General features: G+C 41.8%; 1 protein-coding gene across 1 annotated transcript in view; it reads right to left on the bottom strand.

The window, feature by feature from the left end:
* Atxn10 (ataxin 10) overlaps nucleotides 1-16,028 on the bottom strand; it is a 134,312-nt gene extending 118,284 nt beyond the window's left edge. Inside the window, exon 1 of the mRNA XM_020184612.2 lies at nucleotides 15,696-16,028. Coding sequence (XP_020040201.1) covers nucleotides 15,696-15,811 — 116 coding nt within the window. The 5' untranslated portion in view covers nucleotides 15,812-16,028. The remainder of the gene's footprint in view (nucleotides 1-15,695) is intronic.
* Between the last annotated feature and the right edge of the window lie 5,530 nt (nucleotides 16,029-21,558).

Genomic DNA, 21,558 nt, shown 5'->3' with positions numbered 1-21,558 from the left:
GAACACCCACAGAGTGGGAGAAAATAGTTGCCAGCTACCCATCAGACAAAGGACTGATAACCAGAATATATAGGGAACTTAAAAAACTAAATTCTCCCAAAACTAATGAACCAATAAAGAAATGGGTAAGTGAACTAAACAGAACTTTCTCAAAAGAAGAAATTCAAATGGACAAAAAACACATGAAAAAATGCTCACCATCTCTAGCAATAAAGGAAATGCAAATTAAAACCACACTAAGATTCCACCTCACCCCTGTTAGAATAGCCATCATTAGCAACACCACCAACAACAGGTGTTGGCGAGGATGCGGGGAAAAAGGAACCCTCTTACACTGTTGGTAGGAATATAAACTAGTACAACCACTCCGAAAAAAAATTTGGAGGCTACTTAAAAAGCTAAACATTGATCTACCATTTGATCCAGCAATACCACTCTTGGGGATATACACAAAAGACTGTGACACAGGTTACTCCAGAGGCACCAGCACACCCAGGTTTATTGCGGCACTATTCACAATAGCCAAGTTATGGAAACAGCCAAGATGCCCCACCACTGACGAATGGATTAAGAAAATGTGGCATCTATACACAATGGAATTTTATGCAGCCATGAAGAAGAACGAAATGTTATCATTCGCTGGTAAATGGATGGAATTGGAGAACATCATTCTGAGTGAGGTTAGCCTGGCCCAGAAGACCAAAAATCGTATGCTCTCCCTCATATGTGGACATTAGATCAAGGGCAAACACAACAAGGGGACTGGACTTTGAGCACATGATAAAAGCGAGAGCACACAAGGGAGGGGTGAGGATAGGTAAGACACCTAAAAAATTAGCTAGCATTTGTTGCCCTTAACGCAGAGAAACTAAAGCAGATACCTTAAAAGCAACTGAAGCCAATAGGAAAAGGGGACCAGGAACTAGAGAAAAGGTTAGATCAAAAAGAATTAACCTAGAAGGTAACACACATGCACAGGAAATCAATGTGAGTCAATGCCCTGTATAGCTATCCTTATCTCAACCAGCAAAAAGCCTTGTTCCTTCCTATTATTGCTTATACTCTCTCTACAACAAAATTAGAAATAAGGGCAAAATAGTTTCTGCTGGGTATCGAAGGGGTGGGGGGGAGAGAGAGGGGGCGGAGTGGGTGGTAAGGGAGGGGGTGGGGGCAGGGGGGAGAAATGACCGAAGCCTTGTATGCACATATGAATAATAAAAGAAAAAAAATAAAAAACAAAAACTCAGGATATCACATACACTAAGCAAGTAGTCTACCACTAAGTTACATCCCAGCCCTCTCCCCTTATCTTATTTTTTTAATTGTATTTATTTTTAAGACACCTCAAATTTGTTTAGAAAATAGGCAAAGCATAAATTAGTCAATTAAAACTTGAGAAACACACACAAAATAATTGTCTGTACCTTCTCCTAGTCAGCTCTCTCTCTAAATATGAGTCATGAAACACTGAGCCGGTGTCTCAGTGACCAAGTAAAAAGTGAAATTCAAGAGTACAGCTTTAAACCTGCCTCAGCTTGGGCTAGGGATATGGCTTTAGTAGTAGAGTGGTTGCCTAGCAGGAGAGAAACTCTGGGCTCAATCTCCAGAACTGGAGGAAAAAAAAAAATCTGCCTCAGCAACTATACGAAATAATCAAGATAGCATTTCCAGTGACAACAGTGCCATGAGAAAAAAAATTCACCAAAAGACCGGTATTACTCTTTTAGCCGGTCCTTTATGTTCTGCCTCATGTGGGTACAACCATCCCACTGTGAATAGTCTTCGCTTGAAGACCAGGTCATTCCTTGAAATCTTAACAGCTGTTTTATTCAAAATTAACAAGTGGTACAGCAAAAGCTTTAGACTCAAACTATGGTAGTAAGCTAAAGACAGAAGAAAAGCACAGTTTTTAAGAAAATTGGTATGAAAACCATAGAACATAAACCTTCCTAAGTAATTCCCAATGTTACTTGTTAACTTGTCATATATAATCATGCTTTTATTGTACTTTTAACCAAAAAAATAAAAGATGTGTAACTGAACTAAGGCCAACCAAAAGATTCTTGAAATCCAAGTAACTATTAATAGCTACTAAAGAATAATTCCACACAGCTGTGGTGGTATATGCCTGTAATCTCAGCTACTCAGGAAGCGGAGGCAGAGGGACCCAGGTTCCAGGCTGGCCCCACGTTCCAGGCTGGCCCCAGGAAAAGTTAGCAAGACTCTAGCTCAAAAACAAAAGGTCTGGGGGCATGGCCCAAGCAGTAGAGCACAAGTGCAAGGCCCTGGGTTCCATTCCTAATTCTGCACAAATGCAGTCGTCATCATCCCATACAGCAGCATCTATCTGGCACACAGTAACTCGTGTTTATGGTACAAAGAGAAAATAATTTGGGCTGGGCACCAGTGGCTGTAATATAATTTGGGCTGTAATCCCAGGTATTCATGAGGCAGAGATCAGGAGGATCACAGTTTGAGGCCAGTCCAGGCAAAATGAGAGTGAGACCCTATCTCAAAAATACCCAACACACACAAAAAAAGGGCTGCCAAGTGGCTCAAAGGATAGGGAGAGCCTGCCTAGCAAATGTGCGGCCCTGACTTCAAACATCAGTACCGGAAAAAAAATTAATAATAATATTAACTTGGGGCAGGAGTCACTATCACTTGATCTCCCCAGGTTGCATACCTATGGACTCCTGAACACACCACACACTTCCAATCCTCTGTACCTCTGCTCAAGCATACTGCTCCCTCCACCAAAAGGCCCTTTCCCCCATTCCCACCCAATTCTCTTGCCTGGAAGAACCTGATGCCTCCTTTTCTTTTCTTTTTTTTGCAGTTCAGGGAATCAAACCCAGGGCCTTGTCTGTGCTAGGCAAGCGCTCTGCAGAGCTACACTCCCCAGTCCACTGCATGTTTTTTTATCAGAATCTTTCTGAAGATTCAGGGCCCTGATGACACTGTTCTGCAACCCAATGAAGCTAGCCTCCTGTCTCTATGCACTGCTAGAACTCTGTTCTGAGGATTAGAATAACTCATCCACATCAGTAATATGTATTTGTCTTCTCTCCACAGCTGAACCCTACATCCCTGAAAAACAAAGACCATCTTACTTCTTTTCTGTTTCTCTAGGGCCCAGAATCAGCCCTCACTTACAGAATGTACTCAAAGAAGAGGTTTTACACAAAGTGGCCTACGCCCTCATCTCACCAAGTCCCTGCTCTGGGCTGGGCACAAGCCTTATGTGAACAGGGAAGTCAGTGCACTTTGAGGCAGCACCCAAGGGATACATTAGCTCAACTCTTCTCTTCCCATCAAGACACCAGTGTCCTAGATGCAGAAACCTGAAAAACAGTCATATTTTAAGATGTGGATATAATATACACATCTTATCATTGCTATTTAACAAACATCTAATTTCTTCTTCCCATAAGTTTGGGGGTTCATGCCCCAATTATTGTATTTTAAATTTCTTGAGAGCAGAGAACATGTCTGTTTCTCTCTATGAAAGGGAGAGAAAACCCCTTTCTTCTATAGTCATATGATAAACAGCTAAATCCTACTCAGTGTAATACTTGGACAACTTTCACAAGATGAGGACAAAGAAGCTTCTAGTCAATAACAGCGCTTGCCACGAAAGCATGTAACTCTTCTCGCTTCTTTACCTTCTCCTCGGAACAAAACTACTTAACCTTACAGATCCAAAGCTATCCTAATATACTGTATGCAAACCGGTGTTCACTGTCAAAGACAATGCAGTGTAGCTATATGTGTAATGGTTAATGACAAGGAAACAGCAGGTAAAGACCAGTCTGTCAATCCTGAATTACAAATGTTATTAATAATAATTGCTGTCATTCCTGCTTTAACCAAACTAACAAAAAATATTCACAGAGGTTTTAAAAAGCTTAGCTACTTCACTCACAGAAGTCAGAAAGTACTTACAAGGACAATTAAAATTCAACCGTTAGACATTCCTATTAGATAGGAATGCATCCCCTGAAGACAATGCATAATGAAATGTTACATTACAGAACCAAAAAAAAGCTTCAAACTCCACAAAAGGTAGAACTTCATTTTCCTCAAGTTTCAACAGATCTGTGGGTTTAATGCTGGCAAGCCCTGTTAGAATAAAATTAAAGAAAACTACCTTTGATTATATGTCACAGGTTAGCTAGGCCCAATGCACGGTCCGTAGCTGCATTTTACAACTAACTCATCAGGTGGGACCTCTTACTGAAAGGAAGCTAACTGCTAGTCTCTGTAAGGCTGCAACTAAGCTCATGCTTATTAAAAGATTTAATCTAATACCTTCCATCTCATTAAAAGTTGGCATGTGTGGTTTAGAGTGGTTTAACCACTGTTACTGAGAAAATGATTAAAACACACGAGTTCAAAGACTAAAGAACCACTGCTGATTATCCTTGCTCACTGATTTGGCCTGGGTAGACTAATCGAAAACAGAAAAAAAAATTAAAATATTATCTTTTGCTACAAATAATGTAAGGAAAAACTCTGAAATCCACTTTTGCAGACCTAAGACCCCTCCTTTGTACACGCTCTCTACTCTGACATCCAGGACTCAAGCTGTTTCTGATGGCCCAGACCAATCTATTTTGCAAATTTTTTTTTATAAATGGCCTTACAGTAAATATTTTAGGTTTTGATGACCAGAAAGCAGAAGCGAGGTTCCAGTAAGATTCTATTATGAACACCAAAATTTAAAGTTCATTCAATATCCATGTGTCATGAAATTTTATTTTTTCACCAACCACTTCAAAATGTTAAAACCAGCTGGGCTTGGTGGCTCAAGACTATAATCCTAGCTACTTGGGAAGCAGAGATAAGGAGGATTGTGGTTCAGGCCAGCCTGGGCAAAAGTTTATGAGACCTCATCTCAACCCATGGATTGGGCACAGAGGTTCACATCTGTCATCCCAGAGACACAGAGAAACACAAATAGGAGGATCAACAAGCCCAGCATGGTGGAACATAACTGTGATCTGCCTCAGGAGGCAGAGGTAGGAGGATCGCAGTCCAAGACCAGCCTGGGCAAAAGCTTGAGAACCTATCTTAAAAACAAGCACAAGGTCTTGAGTTCAATCCCCAGGACAACCAAAACAGTAAGACCAGGATAGCACTATGACTTACACCTTTAGTCTCAGCTACTTGGGAGGCAGGCAGAGGCAGGAGTGTCACTTTAGCCCAAGAGCTATAGACCAGCCTAAGCAACATACCAAGATCCAGTCTCAAAAACAACAGAACAAAAACAAAAAAAAATCAAGAAAGAACTGAGGATAAAGAGGAAAAAAAACCTCTTATACACTGTGGGCAAAATGTAAATTACTATAGCCATTATGGAAAGTCTATGGAGGTTCTTCAAAAAACTAAAAATAGAACTGCCACATGATCCAGAAACCCCACTTCTACATACACACCTAAAGGAGCTAAAATCAGTATGCTGAAGGAATATTTTCACTCCCAGGTTTGCTGCAATATTCTTCACAATAGCCAGGTTATAGAACTGACCTAAGTGCCCATCAATAGATGAATGGATAAAGAAAATGAGCTATATAGATGCAATAGAATACTATATAGCCTTAAAGGGGGGAAATGCTGTCATTTCCAACAGGAATGAATCTGGAGAACATTATGCTAAGTGAAGTAAGTTAGGCACAGAAAAACAATTACTGAATCATTCGTATACATGAAGCCTGATGAAATTCTTAACAGAACAATGGTTACAAAGCAGAGTATGGGGAAGGAGAAAAGGACATCATGTCTCAGACAGACAGAGAAATAGGTTTTGAGATCTACCTCACAGCAGGCTGACTATAGGTAATAATGATGTATTTATTATACATTTCAAAATAACTAAATTTGAAATCTCTTCCCATAAATGACAGATAAGTGAAGCAACAGATATATGAATAAGCTTGATTTAATCACTTCGTATTATACAGATAACAAACCATCACATGTATCCCATAAATATATACTTGTGATTTGTTGATCAAAAGTAAAGACCTATCAGCATGGTTACACAGTGATAATCAATTTAAAGTGAGACCAGCAATATGGCTGTGATTTTCCCCAGTCTCAACAAGATGCATTTAACCAGAGCTGGAGTTTAATCAGGCAAGTGTAACAAAGTTAAGAGCAAATGCATAGGAGGAAATGCATTTATTGCTGATCCCTGGACCTAAACTGGATTAAGAAAGGAATGTGACCCTTAGGAAAAAGAATGAAGAACAAAACAGACTGTAAATGGGTGGGGTTGAGGACTTGCTGGAGTAGGGGCCCAGAGAAAAGACCAAGTAGGAAGCCAGAGGGGCGATTACTGGAACTGAGGCAGTGAAGAGAAGGTCTGGGTAAGATGTGACAGTATGTGGGTAAGACTGGGTGGAGACCAAGCTCACTGGCGGAGAGAAAGACAAGGAAATAAGAGGTCTGAGTAATCAAAGGATCATTTATGTAAACACTGAAATAATCAAGATTTAAGACAAGGGAAGAAATACAGTTAATGGGCATGCTGGGGCTAAATTCTTTAAGGAATGAGATAGAACGATCCACAGATCTTCAAGCTGCAAAAATGATTCAACAGGCAACATATCCCGATGGCACAGATGGAAAGTTGGAGGGAGCTGTACCAAGTGGTACACAACTGTGATCTCAGCACCCAGGAAGCTGAGGCAGGAAGATGAAAGTTCAAAGCCAGCCTTGTACTACATAGTAAGACCTGTCTCAAAGAAACAAAAAAAGCCAGGTGTGGCAGCACACATCTATGATCCCAACACTCAGGAGGCTAAGGCAGGAGGACCACAAGTTCAAGGCCAGCCCAGGCTACAAAGCAAAATCCAGTCTCAAAAAAAAAAAAAAAAGAAAGAAAGAAAGAAGAAAGGCAGAGAGGTGTATGGAGGAGAAAGGTTGGCAGCAGCAGCGACTATGATTATCAAGGAAAGAATCTATCGAGCTAAACACTGAGAAGAGAGATCACCTCTCACTTTTAAGAGCCTCTGGGGAAAGGCCCGTCCTTAGAAGTGAGTCATATTTCATTTAGATCAAGATCAAAGAATGATCAGAGAAGCTGAGGACATTCTGCTGAGGGCACAGGGAAGGGTTCCTCAGCACCAGGAAGGGTTAAGAATCAGGGAGTCAGAAATACTCATTACAAGAAGCCTTAAGGGGATGAAAGCCCAAAGAATGAGAACCCCAGGAGTTTACCAAATAAACTAGAAAATTGGTTTCTGGATTTCTAACAAAATGTTTATTGAGATTTCATTTTGAATGGACTTGAATCCACAGGTCAATTTGGGAAAAATTTATGTCTTTGTTATTGAGGTTTCCTATAATGGACTAGTATATCCAGTCTTTCAGTCTTCTTTAATATCTTTTGATACTGTTTTATACTGTCGGGGGTTACAGGAAAGAAAATGGAGGTAAACTCCTCAGTGGCCATAAAGAGTATGTATCACTGACATACAATTCGTCTTTTTAACTGTAACTTTTCCAGGCTTGTGGCTATCAGAGAGCCTGGCTCAACCTAGTGACAGACCCAGACTTCCCTTACTTTTGGATGACACTACCCGCAGTCCAACAACCAAGCCCTTGGGTCTTTTGTAAGACCATAAGAAAGGAAGAGCTGAACCTCTCCTCTCAGTGTTCTGGTAGGCACAACCCTACCCTTATTTATTTTGATCTGCTGGCTCAAACCTTTTCCTGTCTTCTTGGTCCACTTAAGATAATTGAATGTGAGAGGTGGCTCACGCTGACCACTTCTGTGTTTTGAAGCTGAGTCAGAACACCTTTCTTACAAAATAGCTCCATGTGGTATTCCAACTCATGGCATAGGTAAAAATAAAGGAAATTGCCATCATACTCTATAAAATTCTTTTTATAGTGGAAGTTAATTGATGTTCTCTTTCAACAAAGCTGAACTGAATCATGGTTGAGTCAAAATACCATATGGCATCCTTAGCTAAGCTGATGGCTCCTGTGGGTTTTTTGTTTTGGGGGTTGTTTGTTTTGTTCTTTTGGTTCAGTCAATGACTCTTGCTGGCCGCAGGCTCAGTAGTGTTTGGGGAAAACCCATGTGTATGTGTGTGTACACAGATGGATGGGCTTATTTTTTACTTCTGTGGTATGCTGCACTTCAAAGCACTTAATCTACTCACTTTCTTTATGAAAGTTAGTCAACATATTTATACAAGCAATTAAGAATCCCAAGTCACTTTCTATCCCTTGAAATCATAGTCCTCTGTCATATGTCTCCTGTACCTGCCTAACTAATCTTCTTATGCTCATTTTATATCTAGTAACTCAAGAAAATTAAATACTTAAGAAAATAATGAAATACTGTAAAATGCTCATTATGTGCTAGATGTGAAAGTAGGTACTGAGAATACAGAAGCAAGTAAGAATACTGCCCTCAGGTTGTTTTCATTCTAGTGGGCTGGTAGGCAATTACGTGCATTTAAATGTACATGAAGTTCTTGGAAAGAAGTTAGAACAGTTCCAAGAGAGTACAGGGTAGAGAGGCCTAGAGATCAAGAAAGACTTGCATAGGAGTGTGATGCTAATTACATCGTGAGGGAAAATCATGAGTGTGTGTACGAGCAAAGAAACAAGACATGTTTATAAATTCAGTATTACAACATTTCAGCTATTCCTGTTAGAAGTTGGAAGAAAGCTAAATATAGCTCATTTCATTGTATCAACTAGTTTCCGCACAAAGCACAGAACTTGGCAGATACCATATGTAGGGTGATTAAATGAATGAATGAATAATGTGGTAACTTCAATTAATAGCTTTTTAGTAATGACTAATTATTATTGGCTGGCACCATGAAGTGATCTTCTCATTGGAGCCATTGCTCATTGCTCTATTCCATTCAGTGCTTATTGAATACCCAAAACAGTCATGCACCCTGTTAGGAGATACCACAAAGACAATCGTCCCTGCCCTTAAAAAATATTCTATCGAGTATAAAATGAAGACAGCAGTGTGGGAGGAGGACTTCACACTTTAAACAACTTCCCCTTCATTCCAAATAATGCAGCATATTGATCTTTAAAAATTATAACTATAAAGCCCACTTGGAAACGAGGTAAATGCCTCCACTCACAAGAAACTGAATGGAAACACTCAGCTATTACCGGGTCTGGAACTAAGGAGCCCAATATATTCACAATGAGCAAAGGCAGACTGCAGGATGACAGAATGATAAGGACCAAGAGCTCCCTGTACCTGTGACCATGAAAGCCATGATGTGAAACTCGGATGAGACAAGACTCCCTTGTATCTGAAGAATGAAAAGAGCTGCAATCATTACAGCCCAGTGCATAGGTTGCACATAGAGCTGCTTCCAATGCCAGGAAGAAGCCCAGAGAGCTTCCAACAGGACCTGGTCCAAGATGCTGGCTAACTCAAAGACCAGACACATGGTATCTCCAACATTACCATGATATAAAGCCACCAACAGAAGATACGCTTTTAGGTCAGGGTCATTAAAATAGACACAGGAAAATGCAAAACCACTACAGAGGGAAAAGGGAGCCTAGAAAGGGAGAAATGGAAGAAATTTCTCACTCAAGGAGGATCAGCAAACTAAAGGTTCAAAGAGAAAAAATAGCACTAAGAAAAACTGGCTGTTCCCCTCACCATACCCAGTGACCTACTCAGAGTCTGTGTCCCAAGCTCACAACTCTAGGCTGGACTGGACTAAGTTCTAGGGCACAGAGGAAGGACACTACCATCAGTGGGCACAGAAAAGGTCCCAGTAGGCCTTGAATTCTATCTACAGAGAGAACACTTTGGATCCTCAAGCCAGGGGACTAGCAGGCAAAGAAAAGAGCTACTGCACTGAGGGACAATCAACCTGACCATTCCAAACAGCCACGGCTACTTCTACAAGACTGAAGAGAATCTTGAACGTGTAGTTTAGTACAAGTACAAGAGTTTAAAAATCAAACAAACCAACAAAAAACACTAGTATGAAAGCAAATGAAAAGCTTCAACTCCCAAATCTTTAAACAAGCATGTTTTTTCTTAAATGTCTGTTCCTAACACAGTCCCAGAGTGCAAAATTGCCTAAATTCCTCTGCTTAAGTTAAGAATATTGTTATTTTCAATTATTTGCTTTTTTTAATTGGAAATTCCATGGCTTTAAATTGTTTAATATTGCTAGACACTAAGAAACTTTTCATTTTTTCCTAGACTTGGTCTCAGCTCTAGATTTTCACTCATTCACACATCAATCTCCCTCAGCTCACCTCAGGCCCTGACAGCACAGAACAACATCTGGTACATACAAAATGATCATTAAGCAAACCCAGTGAGCTCCAGTGTACTAACAAGGTTAGCAATCACAATGCCCAATCCCTCCTCTTTTCTCACAGCAGTTTCTAATGCAAAAATATTGCTTCTCCAGTAATAACTCTCACACAGTGAACAGAAAAGGCCAGTGGGATTTGCTCAAAGTCCTTCAGCCATGTTCAAATGAGTTCTTTTGGAGGGTTGGTGATAAGGGCAATAATTTACATGCAGAAAACTATGATACAATTTATGCACAGTAGAATGTACAAATCACAAACACCACAAGTTAAGGAACTGTGACAAATTCATATGCCAGGCACCCAACAGCTCCACCCAGACACAGCACATTTCCTTCACCACAGAGAGCTCCCTCATGCTCCTTTCCAGCCAATCCCAACCTCTTTTGACAATCACTGCTCGGCTGTGTATCACCACTGACTAGCTTGGCCTAGTGTAGAACTTTGCAAAATAAAAACAAAGTATATTATGTCTGGCTCCTTTCATTCAATTTGTTTCTGAGATTCTTCCATATTGTTTTGTGTATCAGGGGTTCCCTCATTGTAATTACTAAGTAGTTTCAGTCACTCTCCCAATGGTGGGCATGAATTGTTTCCAGTATTTGACTATATCAGTTAAGTTGCTATGAGCATTCTTTAACAAGTCTTTTATAGACATGTGTTCTGGTTTATCTTGAGTATCACTGCAGGTATGCATTTAACTTTATTTTTTAAATGCCAAAATACTTCCCAAAGCAGCTACACCATTTATACTCCCACCAACAGTATATGAGCTCCAGTTGCTCCACAAAATTTTAGTGCTGTCACTTTAATTTTAGCCATTCTAAAGGGTATACATGGGTATCTTTTTATCTTCTTTTCTTTTTGGTAACAGGGTCTTATTGTATAGCATAGGCTGGCCTCAAACTGGTGATCTTCCAGTCTCCTCCACCTCCCAAGTACTAGGCTTACGGGTATGCACCATCACTCCCAGCTCCAGATGTCTACTATAGTCTTTTATGTTGATAACTTCTCTGCTAAGATAAAATTCACAAGCAGAGTTCACACACTGCAAGTGCACAACTCAATGGATTTTGGCATATGTATTACATTAACTTTTTTAATTGTGGTAAGAGACATACATAAAATAAAACTTGCCATTTTGACCTTTTTAAGTCTACAATTCAATGGCTTTAATGCCACCTACAATGGTATAATCAACAAACTATTTTTCCAAAACTTTAACTCCCAAATAAGAAATTCTGTGACCAATAAGTATTAACCCCGATTCCCCCGTCCCCAAAACCTGGCAACCTCCAACCTCACGGTGTTTAGAAATATGCCTATTCTAGGTACTTCATATTATCTAAATAGGATAAATTAAAAAAACAAACAAACACCAAATATCTCTGTGCTCACAGGTCTTCCGTTCTGGAAGGAGACAGACCAAGAGAGCACTATAAATAACTACACAGCACGTCAAAATATAATAAATGCTTTAAAAAAGTTTTAAGACAAAGGGGTTCAGAAGCATGAATGGGAGCACTATTAAACAGGGTATATAACTTGAAAGAAAACAGAAAACTTTGGCTAAACACAGAAGAGAGAGGAAACATAAGCCAAACTAACATATCTGGAAAAAAATTACTGTTTATGTGAATAAGAAAAAGACCACAGAAGTACAATGTAAGAAGTACATTGTTAAGAAGTAAGTTATGTAAAATAACAGCAATCCCACAAGAATGTGTTAGTGTCTGCTATTAACAGACTAAGTGCTAGCTGCTAGGGATGCAGTGAATGGGACAGGGTCACTTTATTTAAGGTTATCAGAGGGAGGAGCAATGAAGTATCAATATAAGTATAAGAAAAACTTACAGAAAATACTATCAAATGACACATTATTTCACGAACACTCAAGAACCAGATCATAATCTTCCCTACAGAAGAAAATAAATTATGGACAGCACCAAGCAACTGACATTTCTGAAAATGCCACAAGCAGCCACTATACACTTAAAATGTGATTAATACAACTACTGAACTGAATGATTAATTTTACCTTTTAAGTGGAATTTAAATAACCACATGTGACTAGTGGCCACTTAATGAACAGCTCAGTAGAGAACAGGAAAATCTTGCTTAGCTCTCAACTCTAATTATGGGGTCTCAGAGGCCTTAGCAATACATCATAAAGGCAACCATGGGCTAAAACATAAATTTTTATTTGTATTTCACTTTTATCCTTTTATTTAACACATCCCGCAAAAACAGGGAAAAACACTTGCAAAACAAATGTGAAATATGCAAGTATCCAAAGTAGACACAAAACAAATTTAGTTACAAAACAAAATAGGTAAGAATTTTCTCTACAGAGAAGAAAAAGCTAAGAAGTATCTTAACGCTGACACTATGTAACCATAAGCATTTTTTAACTAATTATAGTGACTACAATACTATTCAAGAAGCAGGCTACAGAATCTGATCCAGAGCATGAAAAATGTAGGTTGTATGAATGATTTATTGCTACAGCAAATTACCCCAAGATTTAGTAGGTTAAAACAGTAACATTTACAACCTCATACACACAGGTCTGTGGGTCAGAAAGCTGAGAGTGGCTCATGGTGTCTCCAGAGGCTGTGACAAATTTTGAAGGCTTGCCTGGGACCAAGAGGACCCACTTCCAAGATGGTTCATCAATGGCTGTCATCAGGAGGCCTGTTTCTCACACAAAGCTCTCTACAGATGGACAGGACCTAACATGGTAGCAGGCTTTGTCTAAGTGAGTGATCCAAGAGAAAGAGGAAGCTGCAACACATTTTATGACCTAGTCTGAGAAGCCAGTCACTTCTGCCATATTATACCCCTCAGAAGCAAGTCATTAACTTCAGCCCACACTGAAGGGGAAAAAACTAACCTCCGCCTCCTCCTTCTCCTAAAGGACAGAGTCAAAGTACTTATGGAAACATTTAAAAACCATTTCAGCTGTGGTGTTACATGCCTGTAATCCCAGCTACTTGGAAGGCAGAGACTGGGAGGATCACAGTTTGAGGGCAAACCCAGCAAAAGAGTTCTGAAGATTCCATCTCAACAGATAAGCTGGGCATACACATCTGTCATTCCAACTACAAAGAAGGAATAAGTAGGAGGATCAAGGTCTGAGGCTGGTGAAATCCTATGCAAAAAACAACTAAAGCAAAAAGGACTGAGGAGCAAGTGATAGATCGCCTGCCTAGCAAGTGTGAGGCCCTGAGTTCAAACCCCTCAGCACCACAAAAAAAAAAAAGCCACTTACAATGGGATGTTAAGAATTTTTACTTAGATCCTGGAATTCCTTTCTCTGTAAACCTCAAAAATAGAATAAATTATCATCTTCAATAACAATCTTCAATTGTTTTCAATAAAGTAGGCAGGAGGTTAAATACAATTGGGTTCTCGGTCACTAACACGAGGTTATTTTTTAACAGAGTCTAAACAAAGGGTATCTAGTATGCATACACCAGTGCTACACGTATTATAGATTCTTAAAATAATCCTGCAAAGTGGCAATCATCCCTTTTTTAAGATGAGAAACAGGAAGTCTATAGAGCTAAGCAAAAACATATTCAGGTCTACATGGTTCCAAAGCCACTGCTCTTTCAACTAAACGATGGTGCTACCAGGTCAGCCACAACAGAATCTTGTCTTACAGCTTCAAAGACCTGTATTTTAGGACCATAAAGTACATTAATTCTAAGACTTTTTTTTTTTTTTTTTTTTTTGGCAGTAATGGGTTTGAACTCAGGGGTTCACACTTGCTCAGCAGGTGCCCTACCACTTGACCACTCTGCCGGCACTTTTTTTGTGGTGGGTACTTTCAAGACATGGTCTCAGACAAAGTCTCTCAAACTATTTGCTTGGGGTGGCCTCAAACCATGATCCTTCTGATCATTGTCAGGAGGGTGCCAACAGCAACCTGCTCTTCTCATCTTTTGTTTCACCAACAAAGATGTGAAGAATTACTTTCTAGGTTTCCTCACTCTTGTTTGCGCTGTCTGGTGTTTCCTACTTGCCTCTTTGAGGGCTCATTTTGGAACAGACCCATTACGCTGTTTCTTTTAATCCTCTCTGCAGGTCTGCAACATCAGTATATGGTCTCTTCACAAACACTGTTCTTTCTAGCTAGCCCTCACATTTACAGACAGTAGCTACAGGCCTTTCTGGCTCACCAATCTATCCCATGGACCCACAAGCTCCTTCTTGTGCAGAACTCCATAATGATTTGGTGTCACATTCATTTTTCTATCCTCAGCCCCCAGCAAAGATACTCAATAAATGGTTGGTGCCTGAGGTACAGGTCCCATATTTACAGACATGCCTAAGAATTAAATTAACAGATCTCCCAATAGGGTCTTATCAAGTTAAGAGTCTGCCCAAACCCCAATTAGTGCCCTATCAGCAGCTCCACTCTTCCAACAGTGATTGGAGGTTGGGGAAGAGCTCAGACCAGTATCTATTTTCAAGGGAGGAGCATGGTCTAGTGACCATCTGGACCCACCCAAGACTAGGTGTTCTTTCCTTCTATACTCTCTGCCCGTACCCCAGGACTGCATGTTACCTTATCTCCCTACAGGAGAACAAGGTCTTCTTCTTCCCACTTCATCAACCAGCACACAACCTGGTACATGGGGGACCACCAATGTACTCGGTGATGATGCTACTTAGATCCTATGTACTAGACATGCTCTCAGATTTTAAAATGCATTACCTCATTTGATCCTCAGAACCATCCCACGGGAGGTCCTGGTCAACATTACTTCCATTAAGCAGAAGAGAAAACAGACCCAGAACAGAACAAAATCAAACAAGCACTGAGGGGTCGGGGAACGTCACTTCATATTTCCACATGCTTTATTTCATCCAGAAATGAGGTTATGCGTTATATTCCCACTTTCAGCCCAGAAAGCTAAAGCTAAAAGAAAAAGCCCAACAGAAATCCAGGTGCCCACCAACCCAATCCCCCACGTGCCAGGCTGCTGGGCGCCTTCCCCTTGAGTCTCAGTGGCGGGGGCAGAGCTGGACGCGCCTCTCCTGCGGTTTAACCAACGCTGCCCCTGGGCGGCGCCGAAGCCTGGGCTGCCAGCGGGACAGAAAGGGTGGCGACCGCGCGACAGGCTCCGTGTTACGGGTTTCCGCCGCAAAGCGCTCGGCGCCTCACCGACGGACAGACGGACAGCGCCGAGGGCCGACACGGCCTCGCCCTCCGCCCCCGCCTCCTCCTCCTCCTCTTGCCCCGCCCCCGGCCACGCGCAGGCCTCACCCGCCCCCCGCCAAGCCCCGCGCCGGAGTGCGGTTCCGGCCACAGCCCACCCCCCAATCTCCGCCCGGGGCACCCCCGCGGCCGTTACCGATTCCGCTGCTCCTTGAAGAGCGCCGTAAGCGCACGGAGGGCCTCCAGGTCCTGGATAGGCGCCGGCACCATGACGCCCGACAGCCGGGCGGGCGGCGGCCTGGGCGCCGCCATCTTGCCGCTCGCAGCTCGGTCGAGCCGGGCGACGAAGAGAAAAGGCGGAGAAAAGGGGATGAGGCGCGGAGAGCGAGGAGGCGAGAGAGGGGCGCAGGAGCGCTCAGCCCGCGCGGCCGCCGCCGCCGCCACGCAGCCCGCGCCGCCCTGAGGCTGCGCCGCGAACAGGGCGAGGCAGAGCAAGCTCGCCTCGGGCGGAGGACGGCGCGGCGGGGGAGGGGGCGCCGCCGGAAGTCCCGCCTGAGGGGAGGGGGCGCCGCCGGAAGTCCTGTGTGAGAGCGGGGAGGGAGGCTGGGGGTCGTCTGGGAGGTGTCCGGGAGAGGGCGCCACGTGAGGTCGGGGGGCGCAGCAGAGGCTCCCCACAGCCGAGGGGATGTTGAGCACAGAGGGGGCCAAGGGAGGGGGCTTAGGGCCGTCCCCCTCCCCAGGAAGCAGAGGGGGCTCATGGGAGGGGGCCTGGGAAAGGACTCCTGCAGAAGGATGCGGACCGAGGAAGCCCGTGGGAGGATCCCGGAGACAGGGGCTCCCCCAGAGGGAATGCTGGGCAGAGGTGGGCCCATGGAAGGGGTGTAAGGCAGAAGGTCCTCCCTCCTCAGGGGAGGACATACCAGAAGAGAGGAGATCTTCCTGGGAGGAAATGGTGGCTGGGGGACCTGGGGAGGGGCCGGGCAGAGACTCCCACTAAGAAGGCCATAAACATTGATCCTGCCTTTTAGTTGGGTTGATTGGTACCCTCCTCCATGTGGAGCAATCTATCACCAGCTGGCAAGATGCAGACCCTGAACGTTCAGTTCGCCATGCTTACTGATCATGATGAATACCAGGTCACTTGCCAGGCACCCAGCATAGGGTGAGAACACACTGTTCCAGCTCATCAAGGATTTAAAACACAATTAGGAGTCAAGAAGCTAAATTCTACAACAGCAGGGTAAGACTATTCTAAGGGAAAGGAACATATTTTACAGGAATCATACAAGGCTTCTCTTGCTGGTGTTGATAACCCACATATTTTCTTTCCACCCCTTACTAGAAGCTTTTTTTTTTTTCTAACAAGAATTGTTGCCAAACCTTGTGCGAGGTGCTGAAGATACATAGATCAGTAAGAGATGGTTTCAGCCCTGAAGGCTCTCAAATTATTGAATCCAGTTAACAGCTGTGATAGAGGACTGTACAACTTGCTGTGGGGGCATTTAAAATACGTAAATAGAACCCGACATTGCAATTGAAGACTTCATAATGGAGTGGGTTTATAATGTAGCACTTTTGACATTCTTTGCTAAATAAAATTTAAAGGCACAATAAACACCACCAGAATATGCAAGGTAATAAACTGAACAAGCAAGTTACTTGATGGCACCACTCAGTCTTTCCCATTTCATTGACTTCATGTTCATTCATCCCACACATATTCTGTGTCTACTAAGTATCAGACATTAGATTACCTTTCAGTGCTCAAGACTTTAAAGTGGTGAACAGTCCTTAGGCTAGCAGGGCAAAATCTGCCAATTTTTCCTTTCAGGAGCAGGGGATAGTAAAACACATGCATGGAGGACTTGACCCTTAGTTTTCTAACCTCTATTGTAAAGCAAAACTACTCAGTCTTACAGAAAACATTCCCTCTTAAGTTCAGGTTTCCTGATGGGATTATTGCAATGAACTCATTATTGGTCTCTTCTCTACATTCTAGAACATTTAAAAAATATGTCAACATTTCATTCAACTCAAAACCCTCCAATGTATTCCAGAGGCAGAGATCTGGAAGCTAGCAGTTGGGGGTAGGGAGAGTTAGTAAGAACCCTATCTTAACTGGTCCATGTCTGTCATCCCAGCTATGCAGGAGGCATAGGTAGGAGGGTTGTGGTCCAGGACAGCCCCTGACAAAAGAGTGTGAGACTCTACCTGAAAAATAACTAAAGCAAAAAGAGTAAGAGCTGGGAGTGTGTCTCAAGTGATAGAACACCTGCCTAAAAAATGTGAAGCCCATACCATCAAAAAAAAAAAAAAAAAAACCCTCTCATGGATTTCCATTTCACTTAGAATACAGCCAAATTTCTCCCAATAGAAAACCCCCTAAATGATCTGCTTCCTCCCTCCAGCCTACTGTGATCACATCTGCTCAGCTCTTCCTCCTCCATTGTCTCCGTTGTGTTTAAGCCTCACTGACCTCCAGAGAAATGGCCCACCTGGCAAAGAACATGTATGCATAGAACACCTTCTCACGAATTTCTGCAGCTTTTTGTTTCCTTCAACTCTCTGCTCAAATAAGATCTCTCTCTCTCTCTCTCTCTCTCTCTCTCTCTCTCTCTCTCTCTCTCTCCTTTCCTCCCCCTCTCCTACTTTTTTGTTTCTTTTTGAGATGGGTCTTGCTGTGTAGCACAGAATGGTCTCAAACTCCTGTGATCATGGTAGGCCCCCGCCCCACCTCAGCCTTTTGAGTAGACAGGTGACAGGTGCACACCACCACAACTGGCTCAAGTGATTTAATGAGCTTCCCTGATCAATCTATCTAAAAGTAACACACCACCCAAATCCTTGATCCCCAGTGCACTTAACACTTTCTATGTCATAGTTCACTGCTAGAATAGAGATTTTGATCTCTTTTGTTTACTTTTTTATCTCCAGCTCAGCAACTAGAAAAAGACTTACTGTGTGGTGATGACTCAATAAATACTTACTGAATTATGGACAAATAATCTTTTAAACATACTGTATTTTCAGAAAGGATAAAGGACATAGCATGCATCCAGAAGAATTTCAACAAGCCAAAAACTGCAGGAAAGAGGGAGGATGGCAAAAGAAGAAAAGTCACAAGAAGATTTAAAAAGACATTAAGAGGACAGGAAAAAAAAAGTATAAGTATGGGTAAGAGAAGCAAAAGGAAATTAAACTGGGCAGACAGTGGGTGATATTGACCATTCAGAATCAACTAGAAAAACTGATGGAACCGAGTTAATATTTCACTTGGGTTCACTGGCATCTTTTAATGTCATTATGTAACTGTTCGCCTTAAGCAAAGCAGACTGAACATGCCGCCAGGTTGATGTACAAGAATTAAACCTCAAATGCAGTTTGTGACATAAATTTGTGTCTCCTGCATCTCACTGTCTCCTGCATTTCACTGCAGAAGACATGAATCAGCAATCATTTAGGAATCAAGAAAACAGTAAATTAAAATAAAAAATATAGAGGGCGGGGGGGGGAGCAAAAGGAAGGAGAGAAATTTAAAAAGGAGAAATCAGATGAGAAAGTAGGTAAGGTATGAGGCAAAACAGACTTGGACCAAAGAGCAAGTGGTTTTGGCAAAGAAAAGAGAGGAAGTGAGTGAATACTGGACTGGTAGAGAGTGGATAACGAGTGGCAGGTAGATAGAAAAATTCTGGATTGTGCAGGATCCTATATCTCCAACTTCTCCACAGCACCTCTGCCTGTCGTTCTGTCACTAGAAAGCTCATAGACCAGCTACTCTACAAGCCCTCCTGTGTCACCAGAAAATCTCAAGTCGGTCGATGCCTCTCTTTTGGCTTTGACATTCCAGAGTCAGCCTTCCAGTACTGATGTGTTTATGCACTTGTCTTCCACACTTGAGGTTCTTAAGGCAGGGACTCTGTCTGCATCTCAGCCTCATGCCTGGAGCAATGCTTATAAGTATTTCTTGAGCTAAAAATGTGGGGGGATTAAGAAAAAGAAAAAATAACAAATTGTATAATTATTCAGTTCAAAGAACCTATGAACCAACTCTTTCCTGCCACCTATTTTCATAAATAAAATTATATTGAAAACAGTCACTGTCATTCATTTACATATTGTCTATAGCTACTTTGGCCCTACAATTGCAGAGTTGAGTAGTTGTGGAGACCAGATGACCTACAAAGCCTAAAATATTAACTGTTTGCTCCTTCATGAAGGAGGTTTGACAGCCTCTGGGAAAGAACAGGAGCTCTGGAGTCAGACCTGGGTAATGTGTATTTTGCTTTCATCTGTCAGCACTTGACCTTGCATCATCTCATTAAGGCTTCAAAACAATAGCCATCTCTTTGGGGGTTTTGGTTTTTTGTTTTTGATTTTGGCTTTTAGTGGTTTGAACTCAGGGCCTTTCACTTGCAGGGCAGGTGCTTCAGCCACACCCCCATCCCAAAAAAGTAACCATCTCAAGCATTTTTTTTCTTTTGTAAAAATAATAATAGTACCATACCTGCGTGACTGGGTTGTTGGGAGTCTATGTCAATCCAGTGTCTGTCAGATATTTAGCTTAGCCTATTTCGTGTGACATTGAGCCACGTATGGTATGAAAATGAGCAGGTAGAGGGACAACGTGGGCAAGTTAGAAACACTAGGGATCAGGTAGAAAACTCCCATCAGACTCGAGAGAGAATTGCTATAGGTGACTGGCAATACACTACTGGTATTCAAGGAGATAATATTCTGACTTCACTCACAACAGTCCTGTGTCGGAACCAATGATTTCTATATAATTTGTGAATTATTAACCTAATTCCTTACAGTTGCTACCAAGTCATCATTAATTTTATTTTTCATACTTTGATTTAGCCAACTTTTTTAACGTGTTGTGGATTATATTTGAATCTAATCTCATAAAGATGAATAAGATAATACCTCAACCATCAGTAAAGTCTGGTTCTATTAAGGGAATGAGAAACTAGAAACATACGCTGATGATACAACATGCCACATATTACCAGGAGAGTATGTACAAGGAACTAGGGGAAAGGTAAAGACAGGTAAAGAAAGGCCACTAGGGAAAACATGTAAGCTAAATTCTAAATGGTTATATGAGCACTAGGTAGGCAAATGGTGGAAGTGCATTCCAGAAAAGGAAGCACCAAAACACAGCCTCAGGCCAGTTGTTTGTAAGGATGAGTTTTACCACATATCAAGAAAAGATATAATTTCTGCCTTATACCAGAAGTTTCAAAAAAATGGAAAAAGTTCCACTTTTGGTGATGTCAGGGTAGGTTATTTAAAGCAATCCTCTGAATGAGTAAAAATCTTTAAAAAACAAACAAATGAAACATTTCAAAAGCCTCCTTTCCACCTAGCTGAAGCATCTTCAGACCTCCACCTATGAGGTGTACCAAACACTTGAGTTGGAATTAAGACAGATCAGCATTGCACGTACACAAATGACAGAAGCAAATGATGGTTTCTTCTTTGGAGGAAGGTGGTGTCCTCCCTATCCAATTATTCCTATAAATCATTGCCAGATACGGTTAGCAACACAAAAATCACTCGGTCTTCAAGGTAGAACCAGCAGAAGCAACAGACGCCAGAAATCAACCAAGACTTGACACCAACCAAGTTATCAGACACAGAACAACACAAAATGTTTACTCTGTTCAAAGAAATAAAATGTGACTCAGAGATCCAAGCAAGGAACTGAACTATAAAAAGCGAAACAGTGAATACAAAAAGAACTAGAAATTCTGGATCTGAAAAAAGAGAAAGCCCAGGAAGAATGCACAGGATGAAATGAAGGGCAGGCTGGAGGGACCTCAAGAGAGAACAGATGAACCGGAAGATGAACCAGGAGAATTCACCCATCGTGAAGAAATAAAAATATTAAAACTAAAGGGCTAAAAGATAGAAAATGGATTGAGAAAATCTAACCCATACAACTGGAGCCTCAGAAGAAGAGAGAAACAGGACAGACACAATACTTAGATTTCAAACCACAGATCCAAGAAGTACAATGAATACAAAGCCAAAGCGAATGAAAAGAAGTCTGTATA

Source organism: Castor canadensis, chromosome 8 (assembly GCF_047511655.1).
Source record: "Castor canadensis chromosome 8, mCasCan1.hap1v2, whole genome shotgun sequence".
In the NCBI taxonomy this organism is placed as follows: Eukaryota; Metazoa; Chordata; class Mammalia; order Rodentia; family Castoridae; genus Castor; species Castor canadensis.
Note: the sequence above shows the minus strand (reverse complement) of the source record. Positions and strands in the feature narration are given on the sequence as shown.